Below are 23,251 nucleotides of genomic sequence, written 5' to 3'. Positions count from 1 at the left end.
CTAACTAATTGAATTTGCTATTTGAACATTTAAACAGTTTTATTTTTTTTCTTTTTGACCAAAATAAAACTCATACTGTGACTTTAAAACAGTTTGTTTACATTTTCAGCACTGCTAATGGTTTTTAAAATCATTTTTGGTGGTATAAGTTTCCTTTGCTAAAGGGAGTAGTCCAGCCAGAGACTTTCTAGCCATGCCCAAAATATTTAGGTAGTTCATTATTGATATTACCATTTCCAGTTATTTTGATACAATATAGTAAGGGACTATAGACTGAAGTTGAGAATTTGAGGTGGTAGTTGTTATTATTTTAAGTCAAATGCCTGATTACACTCTGGTTTTTAGTAAAGCAGAGAGATAAATAGTGTATTTTTGCTGCTTGTGCCCAAGTTCTGCAGTCATCTAAAATGAGGTATCACCCATACTAGCAGTGTGATTTGTTTGCAGAGGAAGCATGAGTTTGTAGACTGCCCTGTATACACAAGCCTATTTTATTACTTTGTTTGAAGATTGGGTGTGTCTAATGTAGTGGAAATTCATCCATTCAGTGTTAAATACAGACGAAACACATTTCAGAGCCACATAAAAAGTCTTTTTAATTATCCATTTTTGGGGATTATTCATATTATTGCTTTACTCCTTTCATGTGAGCTACTGAGAATTTTTCATTCTTTCCAGTTCATTAAATCACCAAAATTCTCTATTTGTGTTATAAATAAATATGCCAGACCATGAATTGAAGTTGGTTGATAAAAACAGCTTTGTCCTGGTAATTGATTCTTATTTCTGGTTAACCCATACTTCTCTCTGAATATCTATCTACATTACATTGAATTTTAGACTTCTAATGAAGCCTTACTTTGAGCACATGTAGGGACTTGCTTTAAGTTGAGTTTTAAGTATTTTCATTTGGATTAGCTGCAAGATGAATGTAGTATTATAATTCTATATTTGTGCTTAGACATGTTCAGGACAGCCCCAGGACACATTTAATAGGTATCTAGTTTCTTTGCCACTGCACATAGTTTAAACTTGCAACTCAGACAACTAAAACATATTATAAACCTCAGTCTCAGACAATTTTATCTCTAGACTAGCTGCACTTCACAAATGCAATCTAGAGTGCTAATTGGACTTGGAGTGTTGGATTTGAACCTTTTCTTATATAACCAATGAAAAGCCAGGTGTGTGGGTGTGGCACTGTTAGCTCCCATTGGAAATATAGGGTGCAGACCTCAGATAATGAACACTCTTGTCAGGCAACTTAAGGCAAAATAGAATGTGAGAAAGTATTGCAGTTGTCCATAGAGTGTCTGGAAGCATCAGGAAACCTTCCTTGCTGAGATTTCTTTTTTTGTTGTTTGTTTTTAGTTTTAGTTGGACATAATACCTTTACTTTATTTATTTATTTTTATGTGGTGCTGAGGATTGAACCCAGGCAAGCGCTCTACTGCTGAGCTACAACCCCAGTCCCCTTGCTGAGGTTTCTACCCTGTGGACCGCATCTTGAAGGACACGTAAACTTTCAATAGGCGGATTAGTAGGGAAGAAGAGACCCTCAGGGTTATACAGTGGAGGAGGTAGAGAGAGAGGAGGGGAGGGGAGGGGAGAGGTGGGGAGGGGGGAGGGTGGAGGACGGGAAAGGCAGCGGAGCACAACAGACACTAGTATGGCAATTTGTAAATCAATGGATGTGTAACTGATGTGATTCTGCAATCTGGGTATGGGGTGAAGGTGGGAGTTCATAACCCACTTGAATCAAAGTGTGGAATATGATATGTCAAGAAATTTGTAATGTTTTGAACAACCCACAATAAAAAATTAAAAAAAAAAAGAAAAGACAGTGAAGATGGTATAAAGCAACGGAACCATTTGTAATGTGAGAGTATTGTCTGGTTACAGAATGAGTAAATGACAAGAACAAATCAAAGGAACTGATCGTGAGTTGGAGTGGGGTCACGGAGATCCAAAATGCATTGCAAGTCAAGTGGCTTCCCCTCATTGAGAAATGTGAGATAAAATTTACCCTCTCTGGGTAGATGCTTTGTCTGCATGCATTTGGCATGCAGAAGAGCCTACTCTCAGTTCACCTGATAACCTCTGTAGGAAGAGCATCACAAAGTACAGTTTAGATTTGGGCAGGTTCTTTGCCACTGCACATAGTTTAAACTGCCTTTTCTTCTCTATAAAACTATATTCAGAGACTTTCTTCTTGATTTCATCTACCCTGCAAAACAGGCTGTTTGTCACTCTACACGTGGCTCCATTGCTTCCTGCCAACCTCACTGCCTTTTCTCTCTATAAACTATATTCCGAGACTCTCTGCACTTGATATTTCTTTCTTTTTTTTTTTTTTTTAATGCTAAGGGGGATTGGACTCAGGGGCTCTCAACCACTGAGCCACATCCTCAGCCATTTTTATTTATTGATGGGGTCTTGCTGAATTGTTTAGGGCCTCACTAAGTTGCCAAGGCTGGCTTTGAACTTTCAATCCTCCTGCCTCAGCCTCCTGAGCCACTGGGATTACAGGTGTGCACCACTGTACCTGGCTTTTTTTTGTCTTTTGGAAAATGTTTTATTTTAAATTCTATAAGGGGGTATTACTTTAAGCAAATACTGACATCAACTAGGATTCCTGTACTAAACTCTTAATAAATCCGGTCGTCCCACATCTACCTACTTATAGAAGAGGAAACTGACTCAAATGTTAGCTTTCTCAGTGAGGGTAAGCCACACGAATTGTGCATTATGGAGCTCTGTCATTGCTCCAGTCAGCGGTAGCTTTTTTTGACTTGTCTTCTTTATTCACCTACCCTGCAAAATGGACTGTTTTTCACTCTGCACATGGCTCCATTTCTTCGTGCCAACCTCACTGCTTTTTCTTCTCTATAATATAAACTATATTCAGAGACTCTCTGCTCTTTCTTGGTCTGGTTCCAGTTATCATCATTAGTATGGATCTCATATGTATAAGTCCATGCAACTGTTAACTAAAGAAATGGCTGCTGCTTATGTTATTAAAACAAAATGTGGGTACTGACAGTTGAGTCGCCACCCTTTGAAGGTGTATTTTGACTATAATGTTTTTAGTCTGCTCATTAGAGTTGAGGTCCACATATAAAGGCTGTCTGCCTGTGTCTGTGTGATGTAGAGATTGGGGAAACCCAAATTAATATCAAGTCTCCATGAATAGTCTTGACTTTATAAGTGAGACAACTTTGAGTATTATTTTATGAGCAATTAGATTATTTTATTTTATACCTCTGGGTAGTTCAAGTACTGGCCTACTTAAATAGTAGATCTTAATTACAAAAATGAAAAATAGACCTGCTGAATATATTATTAGACTTTAATTTTTGTTTGGAATACCTTTTTTTTTTTTTTTTTTTTTTTAGTTCTGACACATGAAGTCAAGCTAAGTATATAAACTCCTCAGCTTCAAGTCTGATTACAACAGTGTGAGGGATGAGAGCAACAAAGGAGTACTTTATCAGTGCCAGATTATTTCCTGCAGCAAATGGGAAGAGTCTCTGAAGGTTACTTGGTGTTGATATAGTTAAGGTTATACCAGCTCTTATAGTACACTGTACCTTAATATTGGGTCCTTCAAAACATGCCCAGGGGATATAGGTTAAAACTAATTACAAGTAGCATAAACCATTTTCTAATTTGGACTTGGGAGAGATTTTACTTTGAGTTTTTGCCAGAAGTTGGTTTCTACATTAACCCTGTCACAGGCTTCTAATGCCACATAGTGTTTTTTGTTGGGGAATAATTTTACTCATTTTAGTAATGAATGTGACTTTGATTACATCTCTTGGTATCTACTTAAGAGAAGATATGTTGGAAGTTGATAGTAAAAGTAGTCTCTAATTTCACAGCTTTTTTCTTTTCCCTACAGTAGTATTTTTCATACCTCACTCAGCATAGCAGACCTCTTAGTTTTAGATCTTGTGTTGTTTTTCTTTAATTACCATGTTTCATTTTAATCACATACATTGTAGAAATGAAGGATGATGTTTCATTAAGTACTAATTAAGTGAGACCCTTATGATAATCAAAATAAAAAATTGTAATGGGTCTTTTCTGTGAAGTGTTGCTAAAATTAAAAAAAAAAATGTCTTTCAGAGTTTTCTGGCCTTGCCTTTTCTCAAAACAATTTGAAATCTAAGGTTATTTGTCTCATTCAGGTATTTGGGGAGGTGGGGGATAAGTAGAAGAATGGGAGAAAAAAAATTTTTCTAAGCACCCTTGGGTGATAACTTTTAACAATACACAAAGTTATCTTGAATTTGGAATCTTTGATTTCTCATAAAGGTTTTTCCCTAGGATTTGTGAATGTTGGAAAAAAAATGGACTGTGACATTTGCAATTTCACTAATAATCAGGACTGATGCAGAATATTTAGTGGTTTGGAGATTGCTAGAATCTTTATTCCATTGCATGTGCTCACTGGAAAGGGGTGACTTTCCCAAGCAGAGTAAGATATTCTTTAAGTACCTAAGTCAGGGGCTTTGGATTTTGATATGATTGTGAAGATGTTCTTGTTGATTATCTTCCTAATATCAGAAAAAAAAATCACCGGCCAAAGTAAACAGTATCTTTGGAACTAGCTTGTTTTCTTTGATCAAAACGCATGATTTTCTTCCTCTGTCATCTAAAGCAAATGACTTGGAAAAAGCTACAGAATGGTTGGGTGAGGTTGTTCTGTTCCAGCTGTTTCTAGTAGGATATAACTCCTGTTGGAACAGAAGATCTCCCTTTAAGGCTTTTCAGAAGAGACTTCCTGAGCCCTGGACATTTCTTTAGTTAAACTGTGTTAAGTACCTAACAGAAAGTCGATATATGTATGTAATGGGATCATTATAATATGATAATATTTCTCCCTTTTAAACTAACATTTTTAGATTCTATTTGTTTGAAGTTTGAAAGTACTCAGTATCTTTTAAGGACTCATTTAGCTCTAGGTTTATGCTTTATATGAAGTTGTTTTAAGTTAATCTTAGATTGATAAATTTCTTCAGCAAATATTGCCCAGAAAGTTATAGACTCTGAATCAGTTTTATATACGTGTATAATTGTGTGCTATGGGAGAGTATTAGAAATGGATTATATTAATGCTGGAATTCTTACCAGTCCTAGCAATGGAAGTTCTCATTTTGAGATTTCCATCTAGATTTTCTACCATATCAACGGTTGTCATAGTAGCAGTCTCAATTGAGAATTGTGATTATATACTTTATCAAATGACTACTTGATGAAGGCTCAATTATTCTAATGTAGTTCAGCCAGAATTCTGAGCCGTCATTTTGCTTGGTTAAGGGAATAATTAACAAACCTAAAGAAGAAATTCCTTTCTTTCTTTTGAATTACACAAAATTTCCCTTATTTCACTGACTGTCAAGTGCCATTAGTTATGATATGCCATTGTTTTATGTACACTAAGGAAAAAAATCCTAATAGTTATATTCAGTTGATGCCATCAATTATAAGATACAACCTAATTTCAGAGATGCTAAAATGTATGTGTGTTTGTGGGGAAGTATATAATCAATAGAATACGGCACATTATTTACACATAGCACTTTAGTTGTGTAAAGGTCATAATCATAATATTAAAAATAAAGGAAACTTTTTAAATTATTATTTCTGCCAAATATTATATAGTTTCTTTAATCCTTGAAAGCCAGAATCAGAAAAGAAATCACATATTTGAGGAAATCTATAAGATCATCTATATGATGTAACAATTTCCAGTTGACTACTTTTTTACCAAAGTATCTTAAACTCTATAAAAGAACTTATATTCTTTTAAGTAGCTATCTTTAGAGTCTCTCATGATAAACTTTAAATATTCCTTTTCAAGATCATTTCACTTAACATATAAAAGAATAATTTGGAATTTAGATGAGTTGTTTAGTATTCCAAACAAGGTGCAACCTGAGACACAGTATGTTTAAGAGCTGTAATCATGAAATATCTTGTTAAGTGGCATATAGAATTCTAAAAAGAATCATTGTTCCTGCCTCCTGAGAATTGTCGCATTCTAACTTTAGGCATTTTTCTCCCTAAATTTAAAAAATACAGTTCAGGATTAACTGGAGGTCTGTGTTGTGATAAGAAGATGAATTGGTAAAACTGACCATGAGCCTCATCCTTCTAGACAGCTCTGGGTAGGTATGCCATGCTCAAAGGCTTATATTAGTTATTACTCTTGACGTTATAGTTCGTACTGGCTCATTGTTGAGAGAGGCCAAATTGAGTTGCTAGCATAGACATTATAGAGTGGCTGGTTAGACAGACTGCTTGCAGCTTCAGGCTTTGTCAGAAGGTAGGTATACCAGGGCATCATTGTGGTTTGAAGTCCACAGTGGCCTAGAATGTGGGTTCCAAGTCCAGCTTTAAGGATTCAGACATTGGGTGTGGACCTGATCAAAACATAAAACAATGCATCTTGATTATTGACCCTCATTTGCAAAATCAGAGCAAGATTTATAGCCATTCAGGACCCATGTGGCGTACAGATGGGGCAAGAGGCAGGCTTGGAGAGAGAGGTCTGGAGCTATGCAGCCTGGAAGAGTACAAGGATAGGGAGCCATATTTATTTGGGGTTTTGTGTTTTTTGTTGGTTGCATCACAAGTAATGTTAATAGAGATTACCTTTGTAGTGTTTTCCACCTTTATCAAAGTACTTTTACAAACATATAATTTTGCATTTACTGTAAACATGAGAGGGGTGAACTGGATATAATTACCCATTTGGCAGATGAGACTCACAGATCCTAAGTTACTAGCCTTAAGGTCATTTGGCTCTTGCTTTTTTTCACTATATATGCTGCCAATGCTTGATTCCATATTTATTTCCAAATTTAGCAAGCATATAGTTTGTTTTCCAGCAGCTGCTACTATCTTTATGAACTGCCAATATTTTGTCACTTATGTTTTTACCTCCCAAATCAACAAGTATAACTAACTTTTGCTTAGTATTGAAAGGAAAAATAAGGAAAACAAAATACTATTTCATTTTGATTTATCAGATAAAACTACTTTGTTATGTGCAATGAATCGTTTTTTAAAGTGATTTTTTTTTATTCTGCTTTGCCCTGTTTAAACCTCAGCTAACCTCACTGCTGTTACTTTTTAGGTGTCTTATAGTAAACCATGTACAAGTCCAGACAGAGTCCAGAGTTAGAGCAAGTTAAACAAGAGTTGCCAGTATTGTGAGTTGTGGATGTAGAACTTGATGTTAACTGTGAATGATTGGTTTTCTAACTTTCATTTTATGTGGAGAGCCTCTTCTGTTTTTCACTAGGCTTCCTCCTGGCTCTTCCTTCCTGTTACATTCTTTCCTGTTTCTTTCCAGAAAGTGTCTCAGCATTCTTTCCTATAGTGTGCTCCTGTAGGACTGTGAATGGTACATGTTCATGATTTTCATCTTTGAACTCTGCACATGTATTTTTCTTATACAGTAGATTAGAAATACAAACAGAACATTGTGTAAGGATATGGACTGATTACTGTGAGTGAAAATCAGAGTGGAATAAACAGAACGTGGCCTGCAGTTCTGCCTTCTAGTTCAGGTGTTGCCCCACTACTTAATTGTGGACTTTTCACCAATCTTTACAAACTTCTGATATCCCCTTGCATTATCTGTGAGCCAACAGCTGTGTTACATGATTTCTAGAGTCCCTTTCAATTCCAAATCTCATTCATGTTCCCAATCTGTATATGTAAAATTGTACTAAAGGTAGGACAGCTTGTAAACCTTCTTTTGGACCTTAAATTCTATTGGTAATTTTGTCATTATTGAGAATTGAATGAAATCGATCATGGTGATATAACTTTGTGGTGCTTGTAAGCTGAACTGAAACCCCACTATTATTAACTTACAAGTTTTGAGCTTGGTTCCTAATCTTTCCTGTTGTATGCACAACATGCAATAATAATCAGCATGGTATGTTTTGGGAATGCTTTCATTAAAGATTGGTGGGTTTCTTGATCAGATATTTACTGTGTCTCAGAGCAGCTATAAAATCCAGGAAGTGTAAGTGTAAGAACAAGTGATGGAATGCTAGTTGGAAAGACATGTTAGAGTTAAAATGTGACAGTAGGTCTTAGGCTGTTATCCTTTACTGTCCTTCAACCCAGTATGTGATAGGTTTGGGTTATAGACTGAATAGATGGGATTTTCAACTGTTTATATTTAATCAAGGGAGAATAAATCATAAAATTGTATATTTAAATCAATACTAGAGTTTTCACGAGATTTTATTGTTTTAGGTGTCATGGATTACTCAAAAGGATAGATGAAAGCTATCATTACTCTTTCCAGAAAAATAAATGCACATTGCCAATTTTACCTGCAGGTTGAAAGGTTTCATGGATACCCCATTGTGGGTGGAGCCTTACTTTTCCATCTGGTATTCTTGGTCCAAATTCTTGATAGAAAAAAACTCTGGTTGGTAAACTCTTTGGTGATGCCCCTCAAAATACTCTAGATCAATGTTTATTAAACTGTGATCATGAGAACAATTGAATGGGTCAAGATTAAAACAAAACAAAACAAAAGAATAAAGTAGAAAATATCAGAGTAAATTTTGTTTTGTTCATTCTTTTGATTTGTATGCATCTATGTGTGTTTATACTGTCAGAATATAAAATGTCCTTCTTACTATGGATTGAGTATAAAGTTGGAGAAACTCATCTATTAGATGAGAAACACTCTTTTATTGTAAATGAACCTCTTCACTTTATAACTAGAAACTGAGGCCCTTAAAGGCTGAATGATTTGTTTAAATCCCTGCTGTCCCTGTGTTACTTCAAGTGGTCCAGCTAGGATTAAACCATATTACTTTGTTACTAATTTTACCCTGCTGCATTGCTAATTTTTTGAAACAGAATTGTGAAGTAGATTATTTTAAAAAGATAGTTCATCTGCTTCACACTTGGCACTTTTGAATCCTTTGTTTTTCCCACTAAAATAATTTCTGTCATTATCCTTTAAAATAATCTGATCTTAAACTTCTTTTCCATAGGATTAGCAGATATCCTAAGCCCTCTCAGTTGGCTGTCTGCACCCCTATTCCTAAAATGTTGACATTTAACTAGAAGGACTTTCAGAACAAGATATGAGGGCTAATTTTTATTTCAAAATCAAATTAAAATGGTTTGAGTTGTTTTGTTCATTCACTTGAGAGCTGAAATGTTGGTGTGGGATCTTTGGGAAGGCACTATAATGTCCTTAGTTTCTCTGTGAGTTTTTTCCTCAAACTTGAATTCCATACCATTTATAAATGTGAAGGGTCTTGTTAAAATGCAGATTGTGATGCAGAATCTGGCTGAGATTGTGGGTTTCAGTAAACACTCCTGAGAGATGCTACTTTGGATCTTAGGACTACACTTTTAGTAGCAAGAACTTGTATTACCCGACTTATTACTGTGGCAAGAAAAGATAGCTGTCTGATCATTTTTCTGTTGTCTTGATTTTATTTCTTTTAAATATTTATTTTTTAGTTATAGGTGGACACAATACCTTTATTTTATTTTTATGTGGTGCTGAGGATCAAACCCAGTGCCTCACGCATGCTAGCCACAACCCCAGCCCCCGTTGTCTTGATTTTAAACAGCTGTTCTCATCTGCCCCAACATTCACCTGAGTGAAAATTGATGATACCCCTCTTTGCAGCACTTTTCTAGGTGATTCAGACTTAGCACTACTTCATTTAACTGGGATTTTCAAGCCTTTCTACAAAATTTAATTTTCCACATAACTAGAATATTTAATTTCAGAAAGATCATTTTCTAAATGTTATAGAATTTTCTTTCTTAAAAGTGTTTGCATATACTCTTTTTTTTCTTCAACTTAGTGTTGCAAAAGCCATATTTTTTTTAGAGGCTCTCTTTGTGGTAAATATTGAGCTATATGCAAAATGAATAAGAACTACAAAGCCTTCCATGGTGCTGTTGTATGTTTTTCTGTTTTGTCTCATTCATCTGCTAGTTAATGATGTCTCCTCAAAGTGGCTGGTGTCTCTTTCCATCCTGATTACTTCTGACCTGAAAAGCCAGATACTAGATTTGTGAGATGAATTTCTGTCAGAAGGGCCTTCCCAGGGTGGGGCCTTGCTGAGGAGGGATATGATCCAAGTTCAGTAGCCATGGAGAATTGAAATCCTTTGGTGTTTAACCATATTCTGAGTAGATACCTAAATTGGAGCCTACTTGTTTCTTCATGCCTTTTTCCAGGTGCTTTTTTAAACTCCTTTCCAGATCCCGTTGTCTTTGTTCATTAAAATGTATTTGAAGGTCATTTGTATGTATAGATGTATGATATATTAGCCCTGTGATTGATAATACAATAATTGCAATAAATTAGTAGCACTCAGGGTCCATATAAAATCGGGATGGGTAACCTTATGCTAAAGATTGTGGCTCTCTTTACACAGTTGTGTTCTGCAGTGTCTTTGAAATAGTTTTTAGAATAATAGTAATGACAGAAAGGAGGATATTGTTTGTTTTAATTTAGTGATTTAGTATTCTGGGAGTTTAAAAATTGTTGGAATTATCTTTATTAGATTACTAATTATAATATTAACACTAATAGTTCTCATATGCTAAGTTCTCATTTTGTTAGTCATTACTTACATAAAATGCAACAATCAGGGCTGTGGTTGAGAAGGGTACATTAGATTGTGGGGGGCAGCAAGTGGCTGATGTGCTTCCCACAAATGAGAATAATCCAAATAGATAGGGGTGAGATTAAATATCTCCATTAGTCCCTCTTTACAAATAAATGTGCATATGAAGACTCTACAGCAGGTGTTTCTGGTTTTGTTTTTTACTAGAAATTGTTGGAGGATTCATATTTTTGAAAACCATACAGTAGTTTATATTCTGATCCAAAGCAGAGAGAACCTGTTTGCATTTTAACTAGGTAGCATCAGACATTTATCATCTTAAATAGCCTTACTATTGGCTCTGTGTTAGAAATTGTAGATTATATTCTTTAAAATTATAACAAGATTAAATGTGGAAATAACAGTTAAGTTGGAATTTTGAGATCCAGAACAGAGCACCATCTGACATATTTTTAGTGAATTACAGCCTTTAAACACTGATTACCAGATTTATCTCATTTGAATGTTATTTTTACATCTAGAATTTGTCTTAGGCTTCAGTGCAGCTCAGCCTACTGGTATAATCTTATCTTAATTAATAATGTTTTGTGACCTGGGAGTCCTGTTAAAGACAGGAGCTAGAGAACGCTGGAAGGTAAAATGAACACATGGCCTTAGTTCTCTTCTTTTATACTGGAATATAACTTGCATTTAAAGACACTGAAAAATGAAAAGGAAAAACAACCTCCTTCCTCTTTCAGATGTAATAAATATGTTTAATATGGTTTTGCTATTGTTAATCCTTTGAAACTTACAGACTATAGAGGATTTTGTCTAAAATATTTGAAACTAAATGCTGCTGTAAAAAATATTTTTACCAGAAATCTAGAAATAGCTGTCTGTCCTATGCTTTGTTAATTTGATCTGCTTGTTTAGCTGAAAAAATAAAAATGTATATTCTAACTAAAGAGAAATTTGTGGGCATAAACTCCTTTCTTCCTATGTTCAAATATATTTCATACATTGTTTATCTTATTTAAATATACAGTAGACAGAGAATACAACTGCTGTTCCTTTAATATCAGAACTATGCACGTTACAATAGGTGTCACTGTTTTGCTTGGTCCAATCATGATTGGTGACTTCAGCTATTGGCTCCAAGCACTGGCTGTCTGACTCCATCTGCAGGGCTGTAATACCTACTCTCCTCCGATCCATTCACCACACAACTTCAGCTGGCTGAACAGACTCACTCGGCTCCAGCACATCTTGCTAACCTAATTCAGAAAACAAGTGCTACAGCTCTGTGCCTGTCGTCTTCGCTCAGTGTAGCGTTTTCAGGTGATCTAGGAAACGGTTGTTTTTATGAGCAAGTAAGAGAAACAGGAATCATGATGGGGATGTATTTAACAGACCCAGTACTGGATAAAACTTAAAGCCAGTTTCTATTCAACATAGTGAAAAGGTCACCTTGCCTGGCTGAGAAAAGAAGCAAAATATCAGCTTGTTGGTTTCTGTTAACATCTTGGCTCCGGCCAGCCTGTTTTCCTTGATGTTTGAACCAGTTTGGGATATCTAGCTGTAAAGAGAAACATACTGTACTCATGGTAGATGACAAGGAAAAGAACATGAAATGTCTCACCTTCTTCTTGATGCTTCCAGAGACGGTAAAGAACAGGTCCAAGAAAAGCTCAAAGAAAGCAAATAACAGCAGCGGCACTAGCAGTAGCAGCAGCAAGTTGCCCCCAGTTTGTTATGAAATAATTACCTTGAAGACTAAAAAGAAGAAGAAGATGGCTGCTGATATATTTCCCCGGAAAAAACCAGCTAACTCCAGCAGCACCACTGTCCAGCAGTACCACCAGCAGAATCTCAGCAACAACAACCTGATCCCGGCCCCCAACTGGCAGGGTCTGTATCCCACCATTAGAGAAAGGTAAGTACTGAGCCAGCACATGTACTTTAAAAGTTTTCCTGTGTTGAAGTTTGTGCTTTTGAACAACCTGTAATGTATTTTAACACAAATCTGTGTTTCCTCTTTTCCCAGAAGCTTTATTGGTAATGGAAAACTGCCTTGTATCTTTTCCAAAACAGTACAGCTGTTTTCCTCTTAGACAAAAATGTTTTTGCAAGCTGTAATATTTAAGTGACAGGGTTATATTCTATAGGCCATGAAAAATAGAAACCTTTAATTTGTCCTTAGCCTTGTGAAAAGTTTGTATAACTTAAAAAAAAAAAAAAACTTTTGCTACTTCCTGTGTGTTTGCAATAACTACAAACACAGTTGTTTAGTTTCAATCTTTATTTTTTAAATTTTGCTATGAAGTTACTAAACTGTTGCTTAGCTTGTGAGTCTTTTTATGTTGGAGAAAGGGATTAAGAATGCTGGCTGCTATGAATTAATGAATTGCCTCTGTTTATAGAAATGCGGTGATGTTCAATAATGATTTGATGGCAGATGTACATTTTGTGGTTGGGCCACCAGGTGGGACTCAGCGGTTGCCAGGACACAAAGTAAGCAACAGCTGCATTACCGGTTTTGTCCTGAGATTTACAAAAAGGGACCCTCTCAGTCAGCCTGGAACTTGGTGTGGGCAGCTTGCCGATGGCAGGCAGTGCATGTTTCCCCCAGTTACAGAGAAAGCATACCCTATCCAAAGGGCTTTGACCACGCTTAATTTTTTCATTGTTTCCTACTATACTGCTTTATATCTCTCACAGAAACATACCCTCTTAACTCTCCAGCCCTGGGAAGTTGTTGTGACAGGTTAGGAAAGTCATGTATTGACCCCTTTCCTAGAAATAGTGAGATAAGCTTTTATTGTATTTATGTTGCAATGAGGGGACCCCTGCGTTAATCTCTGAAAGCTTTGAAATAATTAGCATAGAGGCTATTTTGTATGAACATCTTATATTTCCCTGCCAAATACCCTGTATCTTGGTTTTTTCAAAGGAACAGGTTTAGGTACTCTATGCCCACTAAACCTGATTGCTTAGAGTTGTTTTTCTGGATTGATTTGCTGAAAACACTTTCAATTTAGTGCATGAAATAAGATTTCCCTTTCTCCACAGTATGTCTTAGCTGTTGGGAGCTCTGTGTTCCATGCGATGTTTTACGGAGAACTTGCCGAGGACAAAGATGAAATCCGTATACCAGATGTCGAACCTGCTGCTTTTCTCGCCATGCTGAAGTAAGCATTATTTCTATGTTTGGAAAGAGTTTGTTTATGCTATATTTGTACCCTGCTGGCTTCAAAGTTAAATGTAAGTTCTGCATAACAAAAAAAGGAGACTCTGATGAAGAAAGAGGGTGCTGCTTATCCTGTACATGTTTTTGGAGAAAACTGCTGTTCATCTTTAATTGGAAAGCATGTGGAATGATCCAAGCATTTATCCACACCTTGGCACAGGATGTGGGGGCAAGTGGCATGTATAGCAATTTGGTTCTTAATGGCTTGTAATTAAAGAAAAATAACTTTCAGGTGTAGGCATTGTTTAATGGCACATGTTCTATCTGAAATCAGTATGTGTGAAGAAGTCTTCAAAGAAATACATTTTTATTTCACAATTCCAGAAATTATATACCTTATTTAAACACTACAATTTGGAAGACTTCTAAGTTTTCTGAGTTGTTATCTCCTAACAGCAAATGTAGAATTCGCTGTCTGTTGACTTAGTCCGATCTTTTTGCACAAATACGGTACACTTACTCTTCTATAAAATTGGACACTTTCTCCAGAATAAGAAGCATTTGCATTTGATATTAGAGGAGAAATTTTTGGAAGTTATAAATCGTTTTCTATGATTTCATGTAGATGTATACAGAAAAACTTCAATTGGTAATCTAGAAATACAAAAGTATATGTAATATTAATTTACATTAGCTTTTTATCTAGTGGGTCTTTTGTAGCTTCCAGTATATGTCAAGCAGATACATGAATCATCTTCTGTACTATGTACCAGTGCTAGACAATGTGTGATAGTCTACCCTGTTATTAAAATTTAGTGTTATTCTAAATATTATTATATGCTTTCTCTTAATCTGCATTCATTTCTAGGACACTAAAGACTGAGTTCAAGGTCATCTGCTGCTCTAGGGATTTCATTTCACTGAAATAAATAAAATTATTGTTCAAAAAATCATTTAGTGGGTCAACAAGTTGGACAATGTTCCCATTAATGGTTAAAATGTTGCTATGTCTTATTACTACCTGCTGAAAAATTATAGTTCTAGAGCTTAAACGTATTTTTTATTCATATTAAAATTCTGAAATCTAATTGCTGTTGACTAGGACTTTCACAGTGGAATATAGGGAAATGAAAGGCAAGTAAGCATGTGAAGCACCAAAACCTAAACTAATCCACCAATTTTAATCTTTGTGGTCTTTTAGAGAAGTACGTGCAGAAATCAGTTTTACCTCTAAGGGTCCTCTCACCCACCCTCCATCAGAGGAAGTCAACTCAGTGTCTTTGACAGTATTATCTCTTGCTGAGCAGAATGCAGCAATACTTCAGCATTTTGGGCTTCACTACAGCCAAGTATTTTGTTGAGTTGTTCTAGACATGTGCATAATTAGGAAGCAGCAAGATGGCCAAGAGCTACATTTTACCTAACTCATTTGATTCAGCATTGGTCAAGTGTCTTTTCTCATAGTTGTATCACCTAGACCATGTATTAATACAGCTTTTTAAAGTTGTACACACAGGCCACATAAAGTGGTAGGAGTCAGAGATGCTGTAAGATGCCTTTGGCTGCCATGCCATAGTTGTGATACTGATGACCAGATTTCCTTCCTTGTACATTGTGCGAAGCCACTATTCCAGGAGAAGAGATTGTCAAGGGGATAACTGTGCCCTTGACAATTATAGGGTAAGAGTTACAAACCTACTCACCATGTTCCAGGATCCTTCCCAAAGTCCTGGCTCTTGGTCAAAGCAGAACTGAGCTGCAAGTGTATTGTCAAATGGCATCTGGCTTAGCCTATCAGAGAGGAGAAGGGCTTCCTAGGAGCAAAAGGGCAGGTTTCATTTGTGATCGTGGACATTTTTCTCTTTGCATGCTTGAATTTCTCTACTTTTTCACAGAAGGTATTGCTGATTTTTTGAGTTACGTGTCTTTTACTAAGATGAAATAAAATAAATACAGGAAGACTTCAGATAAAGTACCTAGCACTTTAGCTAGAAAAAGTTAAAGGTAAATGTTATTATTTCTATTTTTTTTATGTTAACCATAACCATCTACCAGAAGCAGATAATTTCTACTTTCACATTCCATTTTGAGAAACTATCACTATCCTCTAAAATACCACAAAGTGTGGTTTATTGACATAGAAACTCTACATTTAAGTTTTCCCATTTTGTCTTTTAATTAATACATATGGAAAAATGTATTCTTTAATTCTGAAGGTGAAAAGAATATATGTGGGGGGAATTTAGAAGTTTTGAATTAAACAAATAAACTGGCACAGAGCCTGCTGTGTTCTAAGTAACCTGGAGGGTAGAATTGAAGTCCATATTTGATTATTTGTGAACTTGGATCTATTTGAAAAATATTTAGTATCAGTTTTTTTTTTTTTAATCTTTAGGAGAAATCCAAAAGCATCAAGATAGGGTTAATGCTGAAATTATAGTAGTAAAGGCATTTTGTTTTTATCTAAATATAACATATGTAATACAATTTTGCTATTTTTTCTGATGTTGAGTCAAGTTTGAATAGTTACAGTATCTTCTATTTTTGTTGAGAAGACACTATATATAGCATGTGAAACATAGGCCAGAATGGTAATACTAAGTTAATGCCTTTCATGATACAAACTTACTACTGAGCTGAGATAGTAATAACTTATAAATATAATTCAGATATTTCTTTAAGCATGTTTATAATAAGTGTCACATAAGATGATGTTCTTGGAACAAATGTGAAAATAGTTGCTTCTTTACTTGCTGAGCATGCTCATTTTGTGAAAATTCCATTTATATATTGTATGTTTTCTTTCAGATATATCTATTGTGATGAAATTGACTTGGCTGCTGACACAGTGTTGGCTACACTGTATGCTGCCAAAAAATACATTGTCCCTCACCTTGCCAGAGCCTGTGTTAATTTCCTGGAGACAAGCCTGAGCGCCAAGAATGCCTGTGTGCTCCTCTCCCAGAGCTGTCTGTTCGAGGAGCCTGATCTGACCCAGCGTTGCTGGGAGGTAATCGATGCCCAGGCTGAGTTAGCTCTCAAGTCTGAGGGATTCTGTGATATCGACTTCCAGACACTAGAAAGTATCCTCCGCAGGGAAACTCTGAATGCCAAAGAAATCGTGGTTTTTGAGGCAGCTCTCAACTGGGCTGAAGTAGAATGCCAGCGACAAGATCTAGCCTTGAGCATTGAAAATAAACGTAAGGTCCTAGGAAAGGCACTGTACTTGATCCGCATACCCACAATGGCCCTTGATGACTTTGCAAATGGTGCTGCCCAGTCCGGAGTATTAACTCTCAATGAGACCAATGACATCTTCCTCTGGTACACTGCGGCCAAAAAGCCAGAGTTGCAGTTTGTGAGTAAAGCCCGCAAGGGCCTTGTCCCCCAGCGCTGTCACCGTTTCCAGTCTTGTGCCTATAGGAGCAACCAGTGGCGCTATCGGGGTCGCTGTGACAGCATCCAGTTTGCTGTTGATAAAAGAGTGTTTATTGCAGGCTTTGGGCTGTATGGCTCCAGCTGTGGTTCTGCAGAATACAGTGCCAAGATTGAACTCAAGCGGCAGGGTGTTGTCCTGGGGCAGAACTTGAGCAAGTACTTCTCAGATGGATCCAGCAATACCTTCCCTGTGTGGTTTGAGTATCCTGTGCAGATCGAGCCGGACACCTTCTACACAGCCAGTGTGATACTGGATGGCAATGAACTCAGCTACTTTGGACAAGAAGGCATGACGGAAGTTCAGTGTGGCAAAGTGACTGTCCAGTTTCAATGCTCCTCAGATAGCACAAATGGCACTGGGGTACAGGGAGGGCAGATCCCTGAACTTATATTCTATGCTTAAAGCTTCACTTCCCCAAGCAGTGTGAGCTCGGGTGCACATCTGGCCCCTCCTTGCTTGATGCTTAGCTCATCTGCAGATATGTGATCAGTGCAGGTAATTTGTTATGAATGAAGCGGTAGGCAGTTTCTAATTTCTTTTACCCTTTTTAATTATGTACAGGCTAAAATGCAGCATTCCGCTTTTAACTATATGCTTAAAAGAGCCAAGTTCTTACTAAGGCTTTGTGGTTTTCAGAGTTGCGTCTATACACCTGGAGAGATTATGCTCTCTCAGATGCCCCACCGACCTCCCAGTTTCATGTCTCTAAAGAAAATTTTGGATCACCTCAAATTTCCTTTTGGATTTTATTTGATGAATGGAAATAGTCTAAAATAATAACAATCAAGAGTTATTTTTAAACAAAGCCCATCCCCCCAAAAAACCAGATAAACCTCAGTGTACAATTTTGAGAGAAATTTTACTTTATAATAAGTAATAATTTAGAATGTAGAAAGTAGTCATGTTTGGCTCTTACATTTTTTTCTTTTAAAGTTGTTGCTTCTCACTTTGCTTTTTTAATCTTAAACCAATAAGATTATTACACATTAACTCAAAATGGCAGTGTAAAATAAGAAACTAAGGAATTGAGTGGTGTTTTATAGGCAAAGGAGACTTATATTCTTTTAAGAAGACAAGGTAACACAATATGAACACTTCTTTTGGAAGTAATGAAATTATAAAAGTTTATTGTCAATAGAAAAAAATTGCAGGCCTGCTAATTTACAGTAAAGGTTTTAAAAGAGAACCTAAAAAATCCCATACTACAAATACTTTAATTGATAATGTGTTTGAAAAAGGCACTCTTTTCTTGCCACATAGCTTTGGGTCCCTATCATTTGCTTGTTTTTATAAATCGTACTGTATAGAATTCCTGATCCCTTTTCCCCCATTTAAAAGAGGACCAAACATTTCTTTAGAGGAATGGAGTAACAACTGGTTTTGTAGCACTACATTGTTAATGTCATAAAATACTTTTATTTGTTGTTTTTTTTTTTTATTTGAAATATACTTTATCTAATCTTTGACCATATGCTATTTTATTTGTTGATTATAGTTCTGTTCTCATTCTGGACTGCTAGAATCTGGCCTCTGGCCACCTTAAAGTGCCAATATATGCCTGCAGGGTTTTCAGAAATTGGTTGGAGTAACAGAGTTTGTTGTCCCTGAATTCACTGCATCAGCAGCACATCTGGCTCTCTTATTTGTCCATGGCTAATATAAGCAAAGGAGGAAAAGCTCATTAAAAAATTCTCCTTCAGTGATGGCTTTTGTTGGTTTGGTGCCTGTGACCCTGGCAGTGCCCAGTGTGATCACTGCCAGTTGAAGAATCCATGTGTTTTTGGGCAGCTTTTCTGCTCAGTGTGATCCTGAGATGGCTTCTCCGCCACCTAGAGTGTGGTCCCTTGGCCGCCTCCTTCTCCTGCTCTGCAAGCCTGAAACTGGCTTGTCTGGGGCCAGGAGTTAGTCCTGGGGTGTGTGTGTGCCTGTGAGCCCATGTGCCCATGCGCATGCAAGTGCGATTGCCAACTCAGGAATTCCCTCCTCCCTGCCTGGTTAGTGAGAGGTGGGACACAATGGTCCCCCTGCTGTCCCCAGCCAGGCCCAATGAGTGACTGCCCTTGCTTATTCACTGTGCTTCTGGGCTGCTTTTTTCTCTGTAGATGTGGGCCTGTCGCCTTTGGCGAGTGTCCCTGATGGAGGAGAACACTGGATTATGGGAACTGTTTTAATCACTTTTGCCATTTACCTACATCTGTTAGCATAGCTGACTGAAAGTTGTTACTGGTGACTATAGATGAATACTGCCAGAACAGCTATCTAGAATTATCTTATTATGGACATGACAGGTTGTAGTTTTGGCAAAACATTAATGAAATAAAGATAAATTTTCACTTAAAAATACTTGTGCAAAGGATTCTATTCTAAAATTATGGTTAAACATTTCAGTAACTCATAACTATCATGAAAAATGGTAAAACTGGTTAGAAGGCACTTGACGTGAAGCCAGAGGAGAAGAAATGTTACTCAGCATTAATTTCATAGTTGAGAGGGTGAGTGTGATGGACCGCCTGAGAGTGGGGTCATTCCTTCACTGCTCTGTCAGCACTCCTGTTACGTGAGTTGCCCTCTGCACAGCTAGGCTGCCGAAAGCCACATGAGATCCTGTACGCTGGGTATAGAAGAACTTAATTTTCTGTCAATTAAGAGAAGAAAAATAAAAAAATAAATAAATAAATTAAAAAAAAAAAACACTTTCACCATCTGATTGGCCTGTGGATAAAATTTGAAAATTGTATTTAGAATAAAAAAGTATATATTTTAGACCAAGTCTCCTTTCTGCATTTTCAACAAAATGGAATGAAAGCTAATGTGCTTGCTTTGTTTTCTTTGGTAATTTTGAATTTTGTAGCTTTTAAAATTAGAAACCATTGTTCTGACAAGGCAGGCAACTCTAGTGTATAAACACAACTTTATTAAACAGAGTACGCTGTAGATGCTTTTCCCAATGTATCTGGCAGTCTTTGTCATTGTTCATACTGGGGATAAAGGGTAACTAGGCTAGCAGTTCTAATGTAACATTCTTTAAGCATATCTTAAAATAGTATTTAAGTAAATGGTCTAATTTCTACATAATTATTGCACTGAACTGTCTTTTTTGTTTTTGTTTTTTTTAAGGTGTTTAATAAGCTCAGCTAACTCAAGACACTGTAGCAACTTATGCATCAGTGCTTGACTTTAGCAGCTTACAACATTATTTATGAAGGAAAAATATATAAATATGAAGTACCTCATGTTGAATGTTATTGTACTGTATTTTTAATGTAACAGTGCAGATCTTGTTAGACACATGAATGTGTATACTCATGTTAAATGCAAATAAAATAAAACTGGTTCATAGATTTGTTTTCTTAGCATTTTTGTCACTTCCTTGAAATAGTAAAAGTTTCATTCTGGCACTTTTTGGTGCCACTATATTTTACAGAAATTATTTTGTAGGAGCATTTATTTGCTAAGTATTCAGATATCTTTGATCCCTAAGGAAGTAAAAATTTTGAGGCAAAAGCATAGGAGAACAATGGATATGTTAATCAATTGCATTGTTCAAAGCCTGACTGTTAAGTTAATGAGAGGGAGTGAATGGATGCATTTATATTCCTGTTATGGAATTTGTGGTTGGCTGGCATTCTGAAGCTATAGTTGATCAAATGTCTGGATCTCCCTGTACTAACCAGGGTATTGTACTCAATGGCATCTGGCTTCCGATGTGATCCAGTGCTGCTGCTTCTCTCAGTGTGAAATAGCTTAAGTCTAGGAATAAAAAAAATTAAAAAAAAAAGATAAAGTGACATACAAGAAATTTGAATATAGTTATATACTCAATTAGTTTTTCATTCTATTCATACACACACACACACACACACAAAACACACCCATATTCATTCGTAATTGTCTATATACACATTGTTTTTCTCTGCCACTTTCTGATGCTTTTCTGATAGAATTTATTGTGAAATCCCTATATAGTTAACCACTTCATCTTCTTGGGTTTCAGTTTCTACAGCATACACTTATTCAAAAGATTTTTGGAATTATTCCAAAGAAGAAGGGAATTCCCCATTCTCATCAGCTTAATCACAGTTACAACCTGAATTGCAAAGATCTTTAATCCAGAAAAGTCTAAGCCATTATCTCTTTTCTGTTGCTGTTTAAATTTAATCCATATGTTTGTTTTCATTATCCCAAGACAGTTGGGAATGATCCTCCTCCATTGCTGGGGCTCAAGATCAACAAGTCAACTGAAATTATACTTTCTTCCCAGTTGACTGTTTGACTTGCCTGGGAAAATCAGGAACTTAACACTTGGGAGAAAACAGAAAAGGTGGAAAGTATTTCTGAGGAACTAAATGGTACAGAATTTAGGGGCCAAAGCAAGCAGGTGGTCCTGAAAAATCTGTCAGAGCAAGGTTTTGAGTCCTTTGAGGTGCTTCCATAGAAGATGGGCATGCTTTTTGAGTTTCTAATTTGTACATTTCAACATTCTTTTCAGAGTCCTTTATGTTTATTGATGAACTACTTTCCTTGCTCTACAAGTCTTTTGTAGTCAAGAAACAGTAATACTGGACAATTTTTTTTAAAAGTTGAGTTTACTCTTTAGTTACTTATTTCTGTTGTTCATGATTTCCATAACTAATGTTAGCACTGGTAAAGTTTCTCAACCAAGATGTTGCCAGGTAGGCAAGATGGAAATAACTGTGAAGAGATGAATCTCTGAAGAGATGAATCAACTACCATTGATTATATGTCAAGTTATGTAAGACACCAGCAGCTACAAATTAGTCTTTAAAGAATGGGTACATTTTCCCAGCATGGGTATCTCCCCTTGGTAGCCTTTTCTAAACTTCTTTGGGGAGTGGAGTGTGATGTGCAGGATATAATTCCTATTTATGCAGGCTCTGAATGCCTTATAATGATTTTTTTTTTCTATTTGCCTGCCTTTCTCTCAGATTATCTATCTATCTATCTATCTATCTATCTATCTATCTATCTATCTATCTCTATCTCCCCCTCCCCCCAAAGCCTTATGCATGCGAGGCAAGGCAAGCACTGGACCAACTGAGCTATATCCCCAGTCCTTTCTATTTGCCGTTCTACTTAAATGTCCAGTGGACATATTTTTACTAGTAGATGCTAATCTATACTCTGCCATCTAAAGTCTCTAACCTCAAGATGGTTAAAAAGAGTTTGCTCTTTGCTTTGTCAAATCTGAACTTTTAAACAGGTCTGTATATAGGACATAGCTACATAGTTACATGTCAGCAGTTAAATGTGTGTTATATATTTCTCTGCAAGCTGCTGGTAGTGACCAGAGCAGGTATGTTAAAAGTTACTATTAGGATGATGTTGTTTTCCACTTGATGTGACAACAGTCCAGAATATTGCCTCAAAAATTAAGATGTACTTTTTATTACTTTGGTTGGACAGTTTTATATTTAAGAGTTTATCTCGTTTACATCATTTGTTTTATCAGTTGTTTTAAAGGAGTGAATTCATATTTAGAAAAGTGATTTTTTTTAAAGTCATATCAGTGGCCTTATTAATTTTAACATGAAGGTCTGGAATATATCTGAGCAACATGTAGCATGAACACTGATGAAGGAACTAAAAAGGTCTGAGATAATATTTTGATACATAGCATTCTTGGGGTTTTCCAATTTTCATTTTCCTTCCTAAACTACTATGTGCAAAAAGTAGTAAAAAGAAAGATATTGATTATTTAAGGTACCTCACATAATCTTTTAAAACTTGAAGCAGAGGGCACCACCTTCTGCTATACTGTAGAATAGATGAAAATGTACTTTAGAGACATTCTGTGCATACTACGGAATTCTTGTTTTTGTGTTTGTCTTGAACAGCTCTAACTTCACTTTATTTTAGTATCCCTTATTATAATGTTGGCATAATACACTGATCCTTAACCAGTTCAAAAGTAAAAATTGTCATAGATCTCAACTCTTAAAGGCAAATTCCAATTCTAAGAATATGTGTAGGTGCTAGTGGACCAAA

The 23,251-nt window shown here is 36.2% G+C and overlaps 1 protein-coding gene across 4 annotated transcripts in view; it reads left to right on the top strand.

Annotated features, from left to right (window-relative positions):
• Btbd3 (BTB domain containing 3) overlaps positions 1–20,573 on the top strand; it is a 42,005-nt gene extending 21,432 nt beyond the window's left edge. For 2 of the 4 annotated variants that reach the window (XM_071608725.1, XM_071608724.1), the window contains exons 2-5: positions 12,279–12,552; positions 13,040–13,130; positions 13,689–13,807; positions 16,615–20,573. In XM_071608725.1, coding sequence (XP_071464826.1) covers positions 12,410–12,552; positions 13,040–13,130; positions 13,689–13,807; positions 16,615–17,647 — 1,386 coding nt within the window. In that variant the 5' untranslated portion in view covers positions 12,279–12,409 and the 3' untranslated portion in view covers positions 17,648–20,573. Of the gene's footprint in view, positions 1–10,021; positions 12,553–13,039; positions 13,131–13,688; positions 13,808–16,614 lie in introns of those variants that run through there. The other 2 variants (XM_071608723.1, XM_027921615.2) reach the window with 2 other exon arrangements.
• Positions 20,574–23,251: the final 2,678 nt, after the last annotated feature.

This window comes from Marmota flaviventris, chromosome 2 (genome assembly GCF_047511675.1).
Source record: "Marmota flaviventris isolate mMarFla1 chromosome 2, mMarFla1.hap1, whole genome shotgun sequence".
Classification (NCBI taxonomy): Eukaryota; Metazoa; Chordata; class Mammalia; order Rodentia; family Sciuridae; genus Marmota; species Marmota flaviventris.
This window is presented reverse-complemented; position numbering and strand designations above follow the sequence as displayed.